This window comes from Anser anser (genome assembly GCF_964211835.1).
Source record: "Anser anser genome assembly, chromosome: 8".
In the NCBI taxonomy this organism is placed as follows: Eukaryota; Metazoa; Chordata; class Aves; order Anseriformes; family Anatidae; genus Anser; species Anser anser.
This window is the reverse complement of record NC_139728.1, coordinates 20228707-20243229: the sequence shown is the minus strand read 5'-3', so window position 1 is coordinate 20243229 and position 14523 is coordinate 20228707. Positions and strand designations below refer to the sequence as shown.

The 14523-nt window shown below is 39.2% G+C and overlaps 1 protein-coding gene across 2 annotated transcripts in view; it reads left to right on the top strand.

Annotated features, from left to right (window-relative positions):
- Positions 1–14523, top strand: part of AK5 (adenylate kinase 5) — a 94952-nt gene that overhangs the window by 52783 nt on the left and 27646 nt on the right. The window contains exon 8 of one of the 2 annotated variants that reach the window (XM_083846514.1): positions 1992–2068. In XM_083846514.1, coding sequence (XP_083702640.1) covers positions 1992–2068 — 77 coding nt within the window. Of the gene's footprint in view, positions 1–1991; positions 2075–14523 lie in introns of both variants that reach the window. The other variant, XM_083846513.1, reaches the window with a different exon arrangement.

Below are 14523 nucleotides of genomic sequence, written 5' to 3'. Positions count from 1 at the left end.
CATATTAATGCTCCTAGCTGGGGAGAGATACTGCTCTTCGTAGTTAAGTGATAGTTAATCAAATACTTGCACACAAGTGCTGTTAAAAGTGATTGATGGGTCAAGGTAGGCTAATGGTAGTAGCAGTTGAGTCTTAGGTAAATCATATTACCAACAATGACACAGTATCAAGAGTGAGATGTCAGCTGTGTAAATAAATCAAGAAAAAATTAAGCTTCTCTCAGTAGCTGTAATTCTATTTGCTTGCATGTATCTTTTACAGACGGGTATTTTCAAAAGACTGCAAAGCGTATACGCCAGAGAACATGCTGCATATATACATGTGGCATTGTATGATAGGAAATATATAATCCCCCTTTCTTTTTTTTATAACAACCTGTTAAAGTATACAGGAACATTAGGGAAAAGAAAAAATAAAAAACACCAACACAAAACAGCAGCAGATGGTAGGCCCAAGTCTTTCACTGGTGCCTCTTACGTAGTCTGAAGAGTTGCATCAAAGATGACTTTGGCAGCAATTCTAATATGGATTAAGGTACCCCGGACCATCCTTTCTGCCAAGCAGTTATGGTTTTAGTCATCATGACATCCAGTTCCTCTCCTCTGTTCTCTCTCTCAGCAATGTTTAGTTCACCACCTACATAGATTATTACTATGTAAACTTTAAAAACAAACAAAAGCAGATAATGTGTAAATGCATCTGGCACAAGTTGAACTGCAAAATCTGTTATTAATAGTGCTTGGTAACAGAGAGCCATCCGCACAGCGTCTCTCACAGTCAGAAATCATCTCCAGGCCAACACTGGTCTTAAAACCACATACCCTCCAGGCCAGCACTTGTAGGGACATTGGGTAGGGACACCTGTAATCCAGGAGGGATGGGGTTGGCTCCCCTTCCTCACCAGTGACCTTGTCTGACTGGGGCCATGAGGGCCCAGTACTAAGTACTTATCTTATACACCCCCTGGTGTTTTCTGTTGCTTCCCATATGAAGACCCATATCGGGCCCACTCATGGATGCTTACAACGTTTAAAACCCTGTGTGTCCTTACAGTATTTCATTATCTAATTTTATTAATGCTGTGAAAAATACTCTTGCAGGCATATGTCTATTGACATTTTAATGTGCTGAATATTTGCAGGATTTGGTTTAGGGTTGCACCATCTGGAGGGCACAGGAGACTCTTTCCTTCCTCACTGCCCAGGAGTGAGATAAACTGCATGGGGTGGTGATGCCAGAAAACGAATGCGATGTCCATGCTACATCCTTGCTACACTTAGGTAGAAAGAAAGGTGGTTAATCCTCCCATTCTTGTTTAGCAGTGATTACCCACCCACATGACTCCTCAAAATACCAAGCCCAATTTTCTGTTATCCTGCACCTTCAGCTGTCCAGCTGAATCTAAGCTGGTAAAGCTCAGCCAGCTCAAGTCTTCTCAGCAACTGAATTTTGTCACCCCAAGTGAAAGAGGCTGCACAACTTACTGATCCCAACACAGGAAGATGATGGACCAAAGGGACAGGGCCACACTGTCACCTTGGAAAGGGTGGGAGAGGAACAAGGACTATTGCTGCTGCAAGCACGCTGCTTTAGTCCCCCATCAGCGTCACTCCAGTATCCATATTTCCTAATTGCTGATTAGTCAGTACTTCCTTTATGTTCCCTAACTGTGGCTTGTATTCTTCCCTAAGCTAAGATTCCCATGACAGTGTTACAATTGCAAGTCATGGCACGCGGAACGCGCTGCCCAATAAGTTTGCAAGCTAGCTGAAACAATTCATTGGTTAGTAGACCTGTCCCTTATTAAGGTTTGTGGTAGCTTTTATGGATGCTTTGAAGGCTTTGTTAATGGAATACTGTTCACCTGGGTATTCTGGCACATCTGAATAAATTCTTGGGTCACAGTTCTTGCATACATACAGAGAATTGGAAATAGCAGAGTGTTTCATCACAGAAAGTGAAATTTTCCAAATTTTCCTTCCTATTTTAGGGCCAAATGAACTAGATTGCGGTCTGATTATGGATTCTGGAGATACTGCTTATACAGAATTTGACTTCGACGACCAGGTAATTTTATGTATATACGGCCTCTCTCTCGAGTTTTCTACATTATGTATATACTGCTGTACAATTTGTCTAAGCAGGGTAGCTGAACTGCAAGTGTAGCAAAGTGTAAGTGCTTTTAAGTGCAATATTAGTAAATTTGTGACACACAAATGTTGCTTTCTGATCATGAGAAGAGTGAATATTTATATATATATATATTTTATATATATATATATTATATATATTTATATATAGCCCATATCTTCCATTACTATACACTGCTGAGAATCCTCTGTGAATTTCAAAGTGTTGCTAAATATTGCAAACAATTGTTGGAATGCACTGCAATCCTACTGTATATTTAAGAACAGAGAACAAAACAATTTTCAAAAGAGGGATGAAAATACAAAAAAAAAGTGGAACAACTAAAACCAAATGAAACATACTTCTCTTGAAAAAGTCCTTATAAAAATAATCACAAATGCTTACAGTGTGCTGAAATCAGCTTTTCTATTCATCAAAGTGTGTATACAGCCTATACTTCCTCTTTACTTAGCTCTGATAAGGCCATATCTATTGCGTCCAGTTCTGGGCTCACCAGTTCAAGACATGGAGCTACTGTAGAGAGTCCAGTGAAGGGCCACTATGATGAAGGGACTGGAAAATCTCTCCTGTGAAGAAGGGTTGAGGGAGCTGGAACTGTTCAGCCTAGAGAAGAACAGGCTCAGAGGAAGTCTCATTGATGTGTACAAAAATCTGAAGGGAGGGTGCAAAGGCAACAGAGCCAGGCTCTGGTCAGTGGTGGGAGACAGCAGGCACAACCTGGAACATGTGAGGTTCCATCTGAACATCAGCAAAGCGTGAGGGTGACTGAGCACTGGAGCAGGTTGCCTTCCAACTCATCCAACCTCAACTATGTGGTGATTCTGTAGCCAGTGAAAGATACAAGTCTGTACTAGAATTAAAGTGTCCTATGAGACGAAGCATGGCTTGGATACTGTGCTAAGCACTGTTCTTGTTACTGTGCTAAGCATTGCTCTTGTTTCTGTGCTGTTAAAGCACTAAACGACTGACTTATAATTAAAAAGAATTTCTTTTTAAACCTATCTGCCTATCACACTGCCATACTGAAGGGTGGTGGTTTTGTAGGTTTTGGCTTCTGCCTTTCAATTTTACATGACCCTGCTTTCTTCACAAATACTACAACTATTTTCCCAGATTTATGAGCAACTTGGCCAAGAATCTTAGTGTTTGTTATCATCCATTTAAATGCAGTTGAGACTGTTCTCATCTCTTTCCCCATTATTTCAGAAAGACATCTTTTCTTGTGAAATTTCAAAGCTAGTGATAAAATCAGGACCAAGAAAACTGAATTTCATCCAGTACCATCCATTCATTCAATCATTTTCTTTCACTGTATTCAGTGCAATACTCTATTCTCACCTGCAACATGCTGCATGTTCTAGCCCAATTGATTCCTATTAATTCTTGATCCTTTTACTGTTCTTTTTGACACGGTTATTTCAGTTTGTCTTCTTGTCAAGCAGACAGCATGCTTTTGTCTCCTAATCCCATTTTAAATTCCATTCTTTCATAAATCCTTCATAAAACATTCTCTATCCCAGGAAACTCTTTAGTTTCTCATCATCTTTGTCTTGACTGTACTTGTTGTTTAGAGCAGGGTCTTTATAGGTCTTTATGTCCTATAAAGCAGGAATATGTATTTAAATCATGTCTGGATTCTGCTGATGCTAAATTTTGCATTTTTATTGACAAAAGACGTCCTTTTGGCAGAGTATAAATACTGTGGAAATTAGACTCTTGGTTCATAACGTTTGAAATGCTGTTAAAATAACATGCACAAGGAGCTTTACAGTTACAAAATAACATTAAGAAATATATGAAAATTGTACTAATTTATAATTTCCAACTATATGTTTCCCCAGTGATACATTGCACAGTCCATAAAAGCACTGACTGTAGCTTTGAATGAAGTTGCATGAGGTTCTTATGTGAGACTAAATGAGAAGACTATGATGGGACCTTGCTGTCTTTGTGAATAGGAATTTTTCCTTCTGCCAGATGTGGCTGTGAGCTTTTTTTGTTATTTTGCCAGATGAGCACATTGCCATACTGGAAAGAGTGCATCACTGTTACCAAACAGAGAAGGAGAATTAAGTAAAAACAGTGCTAAAAATCCTTCAGTCATAAGAGATATGCAAATGCCAAGTGGCTGACAATGACCATCTTCAGCTGCAAGTAGATCTAATTGATACTTACTAGTGACATTTAAAAAGTGTAAATAGTTCTATCGATAATATTCTTATAGCCAGTTTATATGGGCTCTTTTACACAGATATGAAGAAAATAAGGGAAAAATCAACTGCAGACGTGCCCTTAGGATCTAAATTTTGTTACGATGCCAGTATTCGATACCGAAGCAGAGAAGGGAGAGATTACCATACAGTCATAATACCTTTCAGTTAGCCAGCCTGAAAAACAAAATTAGAAATTACTCTCAGGAAGAAAAGATCAATAACTAAATTCAGGAGCGAAAAACTGCTTGCATTCAAAACTTGAGCTCATTTTGACTGTGGCAGTGATTTAATACTCCAGTGATTTACTGCATGCTGTTTGCGAATTGTGTGAAGCACCAACAACCTTTACACTGAGAATCTCAAGTGGAAAAGGAACGCTTGTCTGGATACAAATGTGTCACGCAGTGATGTTATTGCATAGGAAATGTGTCATGAGAATGTGGGGGATAAGAAGGCTTGTTTCTAAGCAACCTTACACAGCTGAGCTGCTAAAAATGGTTGAGTTTTAGCAGAACATCTTGGTAGTCACTGAGCAAGAGAAGCTGGGGGTTACAGCGGTACACAGCGTATACTGAAGACAAAGCCACAGCTGAGGATGAGTAGCACTTGGCACAACTGAAACCGACGTACACAGACACCTTTGCATTTATTCGTTCTTGGAATGAGGTAGGAAATTCTCCAGTGTAAACTTAAGCCAATGAGGTATTATCCGAGTTCTTCAGGCCATGCACTGCTTCTGCCAGAATCACCTCTCCCACCCACAGGCAGGAAGGAACAAGGAGAACCCGTGGTGTGGTTCCCCTCCCCGTGTAGTCATCACCTCACCTAGCAGTGCTCCAAAATACAGCAAAGTGCTTTGGAAACACTCTACCTACCAGTGAAACAGTGCAAAGCAACACTAGCTCAGACTAAGTTCTAGCTTTTCCAGAGGAATACACAGGGGAGATCGAACATTCCTTTAAAGTATGTATAATACAAAACTCAAGCTTTTTCTGAGTTTGTTTTTTTTTTTTTAATTTAATTCATGTAACAATTAAAAACAAGCTGACCTGTTTTCTACTGGCTATGCATGAATTCCTCAGGACCTAGAACATTTGTGATCACTATGTCCCTACAGCACTGAAAGACAAAAGGGAAATACTGACTTTATTTTTAAATACGAACCAATCATTTTTCCAAAACAAATATTAATTTCTGTTCTCTCTCAGATCTCCAGCTGTCAGATCCCGTATTACGGAAAGAATAAGATAGCTGTTTAGAATGACTGCCCAAAATATATCTGACCAAAAAATAACACAAAAGCAGTCAGTACCTCTCACTAGGAATGCCTACCAGGTGAACCAGCCAAAGATCCACGTGGTAGCGCTCCTTATACCCTTAGCTGGAGCAACGATTACACTACCCATGACTTGGTTGAAAAACAAAGCACAGTAAGCTGATGAATACTTTCACCTATATTAAGACACAGGAATATCTTTTTGGCGACTCGCTTTCGGTTGCAAGGGCACAGCTTCTGATGAGGGAAGACCTGGGCTTTTTAGAACATTCTCAGTTTGCAGAACTCGCTGCCATGAACAGTGCCTGGCTGGTTTAACAAGGAGCACCTTTTATAGCGGAATGTCCTCAAGTGGGAGGCAGGTTTTCACTGCTCACCGTGTTCATTTTTATTTGCCATTCAATTTCTCAACTTTCACAGAGAGGCTGTTGATATAACGCCATTTGTTTCCAAAGATCAGACAAGTTTTAACTTTAACAACTGGATTTTTTATTAGAAATCTACCATTTGGCTTATTTCAAGTGCATTCAGACCAAAAAGGAGCATAAAAAAATTCACATCAGTGAATACTATAAAAGACTTCCAGAACAAACGAGCATCCAATTATATTCTTGTGAAAACAAGGCTTTCAAGACAATCTTAGCTAGTCTGAGGAATATTTAGACTAATTAAAGAACAACTTATAACATACAGTTATGTGATCGTGGAGTGAATGCACTCCTGAACAAGTAGTTGTGGAATTGAAATCTTAAAAATTTGGGAAATATGACAATCAAGGTAATGAACAGCAGGTAAAGTCCAAGTAAAATTCTTTAAAATATTTTATATATCTAATGTTTTTGTATTTTCTGTGTTTTGGGGGACAGAGCAAATATGTTTTCAAATCTACAGAACATGAAAACACATTTTTGTGCCACAAGGGAAACTACCAGTTTATAATTGAGGTATTTCTTCTGTGCCCTCCCAGTGTTAGACTGCATTTACTTGTGCAATTAGGTAAACGCAATGGCATATGCAACAGAAAGACTGTTTTTGTTTTTGTGTGGTTTTTTTTTTTTCCAAGTATGTCAAAGATCTAGGAAAAGTAGATGTAAAAAATACTGAAAGATAATAAAAGGTTTTCTGTTCAGCAGTGACAAGCAATCTATTGAATTAAGTAAATTGCATAACCCAATCTTTGATGTAAGTGCAGAATGTTTTATAATTAGAAAATGTGACAGCTCACTTGAAAAGCAACAAGTAAAACCAAAGTGTAGTGGAGGAAAAAAAAAAGCTCTCGAAGAGATTTACTCTCATTCTAACGAGAGGAAACAACCTCTTGATTAAAAGTTGTTGCCATGCAGTGACAATTCTGCTTGCAGCTCGCTGTCGCTTCCCACCCAGAGCACATACAAATCTAGGCTGCAGGGGAGCAGGAGGAAAGCTTTAAGCTGCTAACTGATGAAAAACAGACTCCGTTGCTACCAAGAGTGTAACAACATTTCTGGCCTGACTGATTATCCTACCTTGAAACTGAAATATTCAAGAGAGATAATGAAAAGGCCCTGAAAGCCTTTCAAATGCACAAGCAGAACCCAAATGTTCCTAAAATGCATGAGCAACGGCAAATTTAAAGCCTCTTGTAATTAAAACTATGGATTAAACCAAAGATTACTTTCCTGTATTTACAGTGTTTTATACCAGTTTTAACTGTATTTTGACTCCGTTTTCTCTACACCTAGAAGATTCAGTCCAAAAGTTATTCAACACTTCAGACACAGTGCTCCAAGGCTGACATTACAATACGGCAAAGAGCAAACCGTGCATTTCCATTAGCAGGAGTAACTTTCATTGGGACTTCTAAAGCTGCCTTTCAAAATTGGACAAAGAGTGATTAAATTATTTAAGGGGATCAGATCTGCAATATATTATATTAATCGTGCTTTCTCTTCACTTGAGAACGTAGGGACCTTCTGGTATAACGGCAGTTTTATTTGCATATGCTGTGCAGCATTAATTACAAGTCTGAGTGAAATGATCACAAGTATCCAGAAGCCCTTTGGGCTCCTAATGTTGAACGTCTCTGCGGTGTGCATTTCTCTTTCACCGGTAGACAGTGGCATGAAGTTGAACCACAGATTCTGGTTCTACAGGGAAACTGATTAAAAACTAGAGTGTGACACAGAAAAGAAGATGGACTCTTGGAAACTTAGAGAACAGTTGTGAAATTGTCCCTCAACGTTTGTGTTTGTTAAAGAGCACAGAAAAGTGGAGTCCATTTCAGTTTAAGCATATCTGCAAAAAAACAATAATGCATGAGCATCCAAATAGATGAAAGAGCTGGAGAGGCAGGCCTAACTACAGAGAAAAGATGTTTAATAGAAATGTACTGAAGTCAATGAACAATCTGTTCAGTTCAAGTTGCCATGGAAACTACCCTATTAAATGCTAAAAAAAAAAAATCAGTTCTAGAAACAAAGTACTACAGTTTGCCTGTTACAAAGTGCTCCCTTAATAAGCTCAAATCAAGTGTATTTTGGTGCTTCTGTATCATTTTGCAAGCTTGAAGAATTATTCCTCTCTTTCAATATCACCATGGAACACTTTGATCTCAGGCATATAAAAGAAAGCTAACCACTTGGTTTCCCCCCATGCAAACCATAGCAAAATGGGCAAGAAAAACTGCCATAAGCTCAATCTGCATTTTTAATTTGGAATGCCAGAAAACAGTTGTTTGCTCCTCCTTCTACTGACATTATTTAGCTTTACTTTCTGATGATGTGTGTATTCGGGGGGACTGAACTGTCAAGGTTAGGTGTTTCTGTGTTTCCTTCTTTTCTGTGTTTGAACCAGAAGTTGTTCCTGCAGCTGTGGTGGGCAGGACAGGACACGATTACGCTTCAGTGAGGACTCGGTTACAAGGAGGGTGAGCTCAGGCGAGTTACTGGAGATTTAAACTACAGTGACAGCATCGTTCTTCAAGATGTGCCGCATTTATGCTCCACTGAATACTTCTGCATTAACTCAGGCAGCTCTGTGACTTGTGCAAGGTGTCTGTAGAACAAAGCATTACAGTTTATCATGCCTCACCCTCATTTTTTCTGGAAATAGTACTAGGATAGCATACCTCCTTTCCTAATACCAGCTTGCCTCGCTGTTGGCAAACTAGAGGCCTTCTCCTTTCATGCATAAAAAACAACTTTGCAGCTAAATTTATGAGTTCTGCCTTTTACATGTCTACCTTTACAGCCCAGAGAACCTGTATAATTCATGGAGAATATCTGGCATCCCACACAGTTAATGCAAATAAGATCCACATCGGAACATTTCACATTGCACCTAGAGCTGTTAAAGAAATGCAACAGTACTTTTAAAATCCACCCTCCAGATTTAGGCACCTCAGACAGGGCCATGGACAGGCTCTGGTCACGTAGTCCAGCACCTGAAAAGACCACTACCAAAGCCCTTCCTTCAAAGCATTTTAGCAACAACTCCTATATTTTAAAGCATTAAGGAAGAAACGCTTCTGTAGCAAATATTAATATTTACTAATCACTGTCAAAGTACACTATAGAATTTTACATTGATGTTTTAAACTGCAATGATTGCAAGGATGCTATTTTACTGTACAGGATAGAGAAGTGCTTTTTAAATAACTTATTTGTATCGAAACAGCAGGGTGGCTTCTCTGGGTACAACAGAAACACAAATAATCCTCTACGTATTTTCTTGAAACTCTGTGTTTCCTATTTGGTGTCTTTTTCGTCCTTATGTATCCAATGACTGTATAATCTTTAGTAATTTGGGCTTAAATACTGCTCATAGAGAGAGAGAAGTGGCCTGGTTTTAGAATTCCTTCACAGTAGTGCCTCTTGGACTAGTGAAGTGTTCTCATGGTTAAAATCCTTTTCAGCAGATTACTTCTTTATAAATACTCTAGAAGCTCCTTGTTGTTATAAACTAACTCAGAAAACACAATTAAGTGTTTTAGTAAACTTAGAATAAGCACGGTCAAAAGTTAAGCTGGTCTCAAAGGTCGTTGAGAGAGAAAGATTTGAGCACAGCTGTCAAGTTCTGTCTTAATAGCAGCAAATCACAGGATGTGAGGCCACATGCTGGTCTGATTTTACAACACCCTGTTCACGTCCTTCTCCATGCCAAATTCTTTCAGGCGATGCTCTATTTCCATATTTTAAAAGGTCTGTTCTCATTAGCCACATTTCCTGGGTCTACATTTCTTCCCTCTTTCTCCCTGCTGCAATCCTGAGAGCCGTATATCTGCACGCCGTGTGCCTGTGCACGTGTCTGCTTTTTGTAATGCCTAATGCGATCAGGGCAGAGCACTGCCCCCAGCCCTTGCTCGCTGTCTCAAGACCTGATCATCTGCCACTCATGGGAATGGTGCCTGCTAATTTTTGCAGTGCCATCCTGAAACAAAACTGTTTTGTTTTTTTTTTTCTTCACTTTCAGTGCTAAATTTGACTGGCAGTTTAAAGAACAGAGCTTTATACAAACGTGGTACTGTGTAGAGCCTTGGGTGCGCTCTGTAGCGTGTTGCGCTGGGCATGGGTTGTACCAAGCTTGACAGGGAGCAAGCAATAGGAAAGATTTCTGAGCATACAGACTGTTGCAGACATAGCTAAGAGAGGACACACTTTCATCTAAAAGAAAGAAATAAAGGAATAAATACATCATATAGAAAATTAAATGTTCTTAGAAAACTCAGGAGATTACAAGTGGAAGTTACACCCTGCCCTCGATTCCTTCGCCGTTTTGTTCTTAAAGAGGGTTTGAATTGCTGTAATAAATCTTTAAGACTAACGACAGGTTACTTCTCACAGGTTACTGCACCCATCCCTGAGTTTCATTTTCATAAAATAGTAGGGCTGACGCTAGCAAGACAAATGGCTGGTAACAATAATGATGCATGGCAGCAGACACACACCACTGTGGGTTATCTGTGGGAAGTAACACCCTGAACTTTTTGTGCTTTCGAAGGAACCGGTCACTGAGTTCCACCATAACTGAATCTCGTCAAAGCTTTGACATCTTTGCAGCACAGTCTTACTGGAACTCTATTTGAGACTGTCCTGCAGAAGAGCCTTCATCATCTAAAGTAAAAACAAAAAACTGCATTCCAGCTTGGCAGATAGCACCAACGGTGTATAATTTGAGGGATACTTTCATTAGCATTGTCATTAGCAGCCTAAGAGCAGGAGCGAAGCAGCACCGAGTCTGCAGCTGAAATGCACCGGCAGGTTTCCTGCTGCACTTTTCTCTGCTGCAGTGGCTTAATGTAACAAAAAGCCCCCATGGGAAGAATTCCACCAGGCAGCATAAATACTCAACACAGAAAAGAATCATTTTAGGAGTGATGACAAGGTGCAGAAAAGAGGAATGATAAAGGAAAAAAAATATGTATTTTTTCTGGGAACTTTTTATAACAATAGATCTACTGAAAAGTAACATAACTGTATATAATAAAGTATTTTAAAATGAGCAATAGATAATAACTATGCACAGAAAATATAGCTGTTGAGTGTTCTCTACTGTCTGCAAAGCACAAAGGTATATTTTAAAAGCCTCAGTTCTTCTTCAGTTCAGATATAATCATAGAATCATTCAGGTTGAAAGAGACCTCTAAGATCACCTAGTCCAACCTTTAACTTAGTACTAAAGTCCACCACTAACCCATGCTGCTAAGTTCTACTGCTGTCCTCGCGAGGTCAGATGTTTAACCCACCACACAAATTGCAGCTGAAGTGTCTGATTTACCAGAACATTCTTACGCTGCTCTGATCATGCAAAATGCTGCTGCCCTGCTGGAAAAGGTATACTCACAGCATGCCTTGCTTGTTAGGTTTGCCCTTTAAAAGTTAATTTCTTTGATTTTTTTTTTTTGTCTAGCATGATAGTGCCTGGAAATTAATATGAATCTAAATAGGTTATACTTTTATTTTCTTCTTAGTAATCCCATGTAATTTTTGGCATAAAATAGCCTACAGAAAGTTAAAGAAAACCACATACGTACAGCAAACAAATAGCAATTTTCCCCCCTAAACTACTGATGGGTATTTTTCTTTATGCTATCAAGAATGAGAATGAAAAATCTGAAGACATCCTGCACATCCTTTAAATGAAGATAAGCATGATCTTGGTTTATAAGTGTTTAAAACAAATTCATTTCCATCTCTATATGGGTATTAATTTCTCCTCTTTTAAGAATGGATAATAAGGTTTATTTTAAAAGTAAAGTGGCATAGAAATTCTTGTCTTTGCTAGGAACTCAAAGGTAAAGAGGAATCATAGGAATCTAATCTGTCAGCATTTTGTGAACGCTATTACAAACAAAATAATTGTATCTGCACTTCCTGGATGTATGCATAACAAACAAAAATCACCTCAAATAACATTAGCACTGTTTTCTCATCCTAATTACTATTAGTCCCTTTTGACACAAATAACTCCACTCTGCTGAACAGTATGAACCGTATAAGAAGATATGCCTTCTGGGGAAAGAAAAGCCTTCAAGTCTGAGCGCATTCATAGTGAGTCTTATCTTATTTACACATATTCATTAGTTCTGGACCAGAGGAGGTCAGAGCACAGCAGCCCCCCCCCCCCACGCCTTTCCAGAGGCATACCTCAACACGAAGCTTGCAGAAAGCAGCTCAACCTCAAAAACTGATTTGAGTCACAAATCAAATTTAAAGGCAAGCAACTGTATGGCTCATAAAACCTGTTCCCAGGGACCATTGCCCATACATAAAACCAGCAAGTAACCCAGCAGATCTCATCAAAACCAAACATTCGCTCTTACAGGAAAGCAGGAATTTAGAAGAGAAATTCCACAGCTTGGCACTGACTAGCCTCAGTTTCTTCTCACACTTAAATTCACCTAGCTAAAGCTTGCTCAGAGTCCTTATGCTCTGTAGTCTGAGTGCAGCCAAACTGCAGACGTAAGGGCACCTGTCAGTGACACGAGATTTTGACAAGTAGAGGCTGCTGCACACATCTGATCTGGAATACCAGCCTCTGTGATAGACATGTGGCTACTAATGCAGTTGAAAAGAGATGTCAGACTCTACAACCACGCAGACAGCGACCGACTGGACCGTGCTCAAACAAAGAAATTGTATATTCAGAGGGTGTTGGACCTCATACTGCTTTCTGATTCCCCTGACCATTTTTAATCAGTGAGAAAATTTATTTAATTGACAGCTGAAGTTGATTTTGAGGGTACTAGATGTAGGAACATCATCTAGAAACATTTGAAATTTAATTTAATATTACGTTATTAAGGAAAAGGAAATTCAAAGCAAATATACTGTGGACTGAACAAGTGAAACTGGACATCCAAGTCCTAAACCTGGCTCTGCTTCTACATATAATTGCGTTCTTATTGACAAGTCACCAAACGTCTCTGCTAAAATTAAAATAATGCCATTACCTCCACTCCCAAAGGAAGTACAGGGATGATTTATGTGGAACTGTAGTGTTCTTTGAAGAAATAAAATGCTACAGGATTATAAGTGTTTTGCATACCTAACAGCAGCAAAGGGAGATCTATACTACTGCAGCGTGCTGAGAAATTGGTGGTTATATACACCTACGTCCCCATTAAAGGGATGCTGATGAGATCACTGTAATAAAACTATAATCAGTTCTTGCCTGTACTTTACTTCAGTACAGAATGTCAACATGTATAAAGTTATTTGCCTATGCTGCTTTTTTTTTTTACTTACAGATTAATTTTGATTTTCAACAAATCTTTTCTACATTCTTCCTTATCCCCCCCCTTTTTAAATATTTTTATTTGCTCACAGAACTGCCAGTATGGCACAATAGATACATGTGTGGAAAATATTCAGCTAATAACATACAAATTGCTTTCAGACCCAGATCAGCCTTATTTAGTGTCCTTCCACTATTTTTTGTTTTAACATCTGCCAAATAACTCAGAAGAAAGGGTGAAAATTCTCACAGAAGCCAAATACAAAGTTACTTTCAAGTTCAATATTATCCAGATCTGTGATAGAGATTGGTTGACTTGCTGAAGCATGAGATGGAATATTCCTTCTAGGATTTGCTATCAGCTGTGCCCCAGTAATTGATGTTTCTGGATAATATCTGTAGATGTTACATGGCTTTAGAGGCAGCTGGAATTACAAACCACTCACCTTTCTTCAGAGCTCATTAGGTATGATTGTCTTCCTTACCTTGCTTTCAGCTAAATGGAAACAGCTACACCGAGAATACCAAGACTGTTCTGCTGCTGTTTCACTGCATTCCTGATTGCGATGCTGTGTAAATCATATTTAGGAATTGGTGACACTTTTCTGTATCCGGTCACTAGCTAAATCCAACAGCTATTTTCCAAAGCACTTTGGTAACCCGGTGGAACAGTGCTTTCAAGCCAACAGAGGTTCTGTCATTCACAGGTTAGAGACCTTTTGCTAGAAATATGCTGCTAGAAGTAGGTATTGTCAAACATAAACCACAAGCACAGTGGGATTAACCAGGATGCAAGCCTGCTACTCTCCACAAAGGACTCCACGCTGTAAAGTATGGCTTTCTTGACCCAAATCAGGAGGAAAACTGATTGTACTTTTGAGGAGACTAGGAAGAAATGGATGATGGGAAATGGTTCTGAGTAGAACTTACATACAGAATAACAAAAGCTGTGAACACCTTATCCTCAGAGTCAAACCGACTGCGGACCCACTGTTCTAATTTGTTCCTCCAGACATCTCTCACAACTCCCCTAGAGACCAAGCTGTCAGGACCTCTTTCCACTCTGAGCTGGGTGCCATTGAATTCTGTGTGAAATAAATGTTTTTATAGCATGACTTATTCTGTGAAATGTGGAGAGCTTGTTTTGCCAGGGAAGTTCAGTGGGGCCA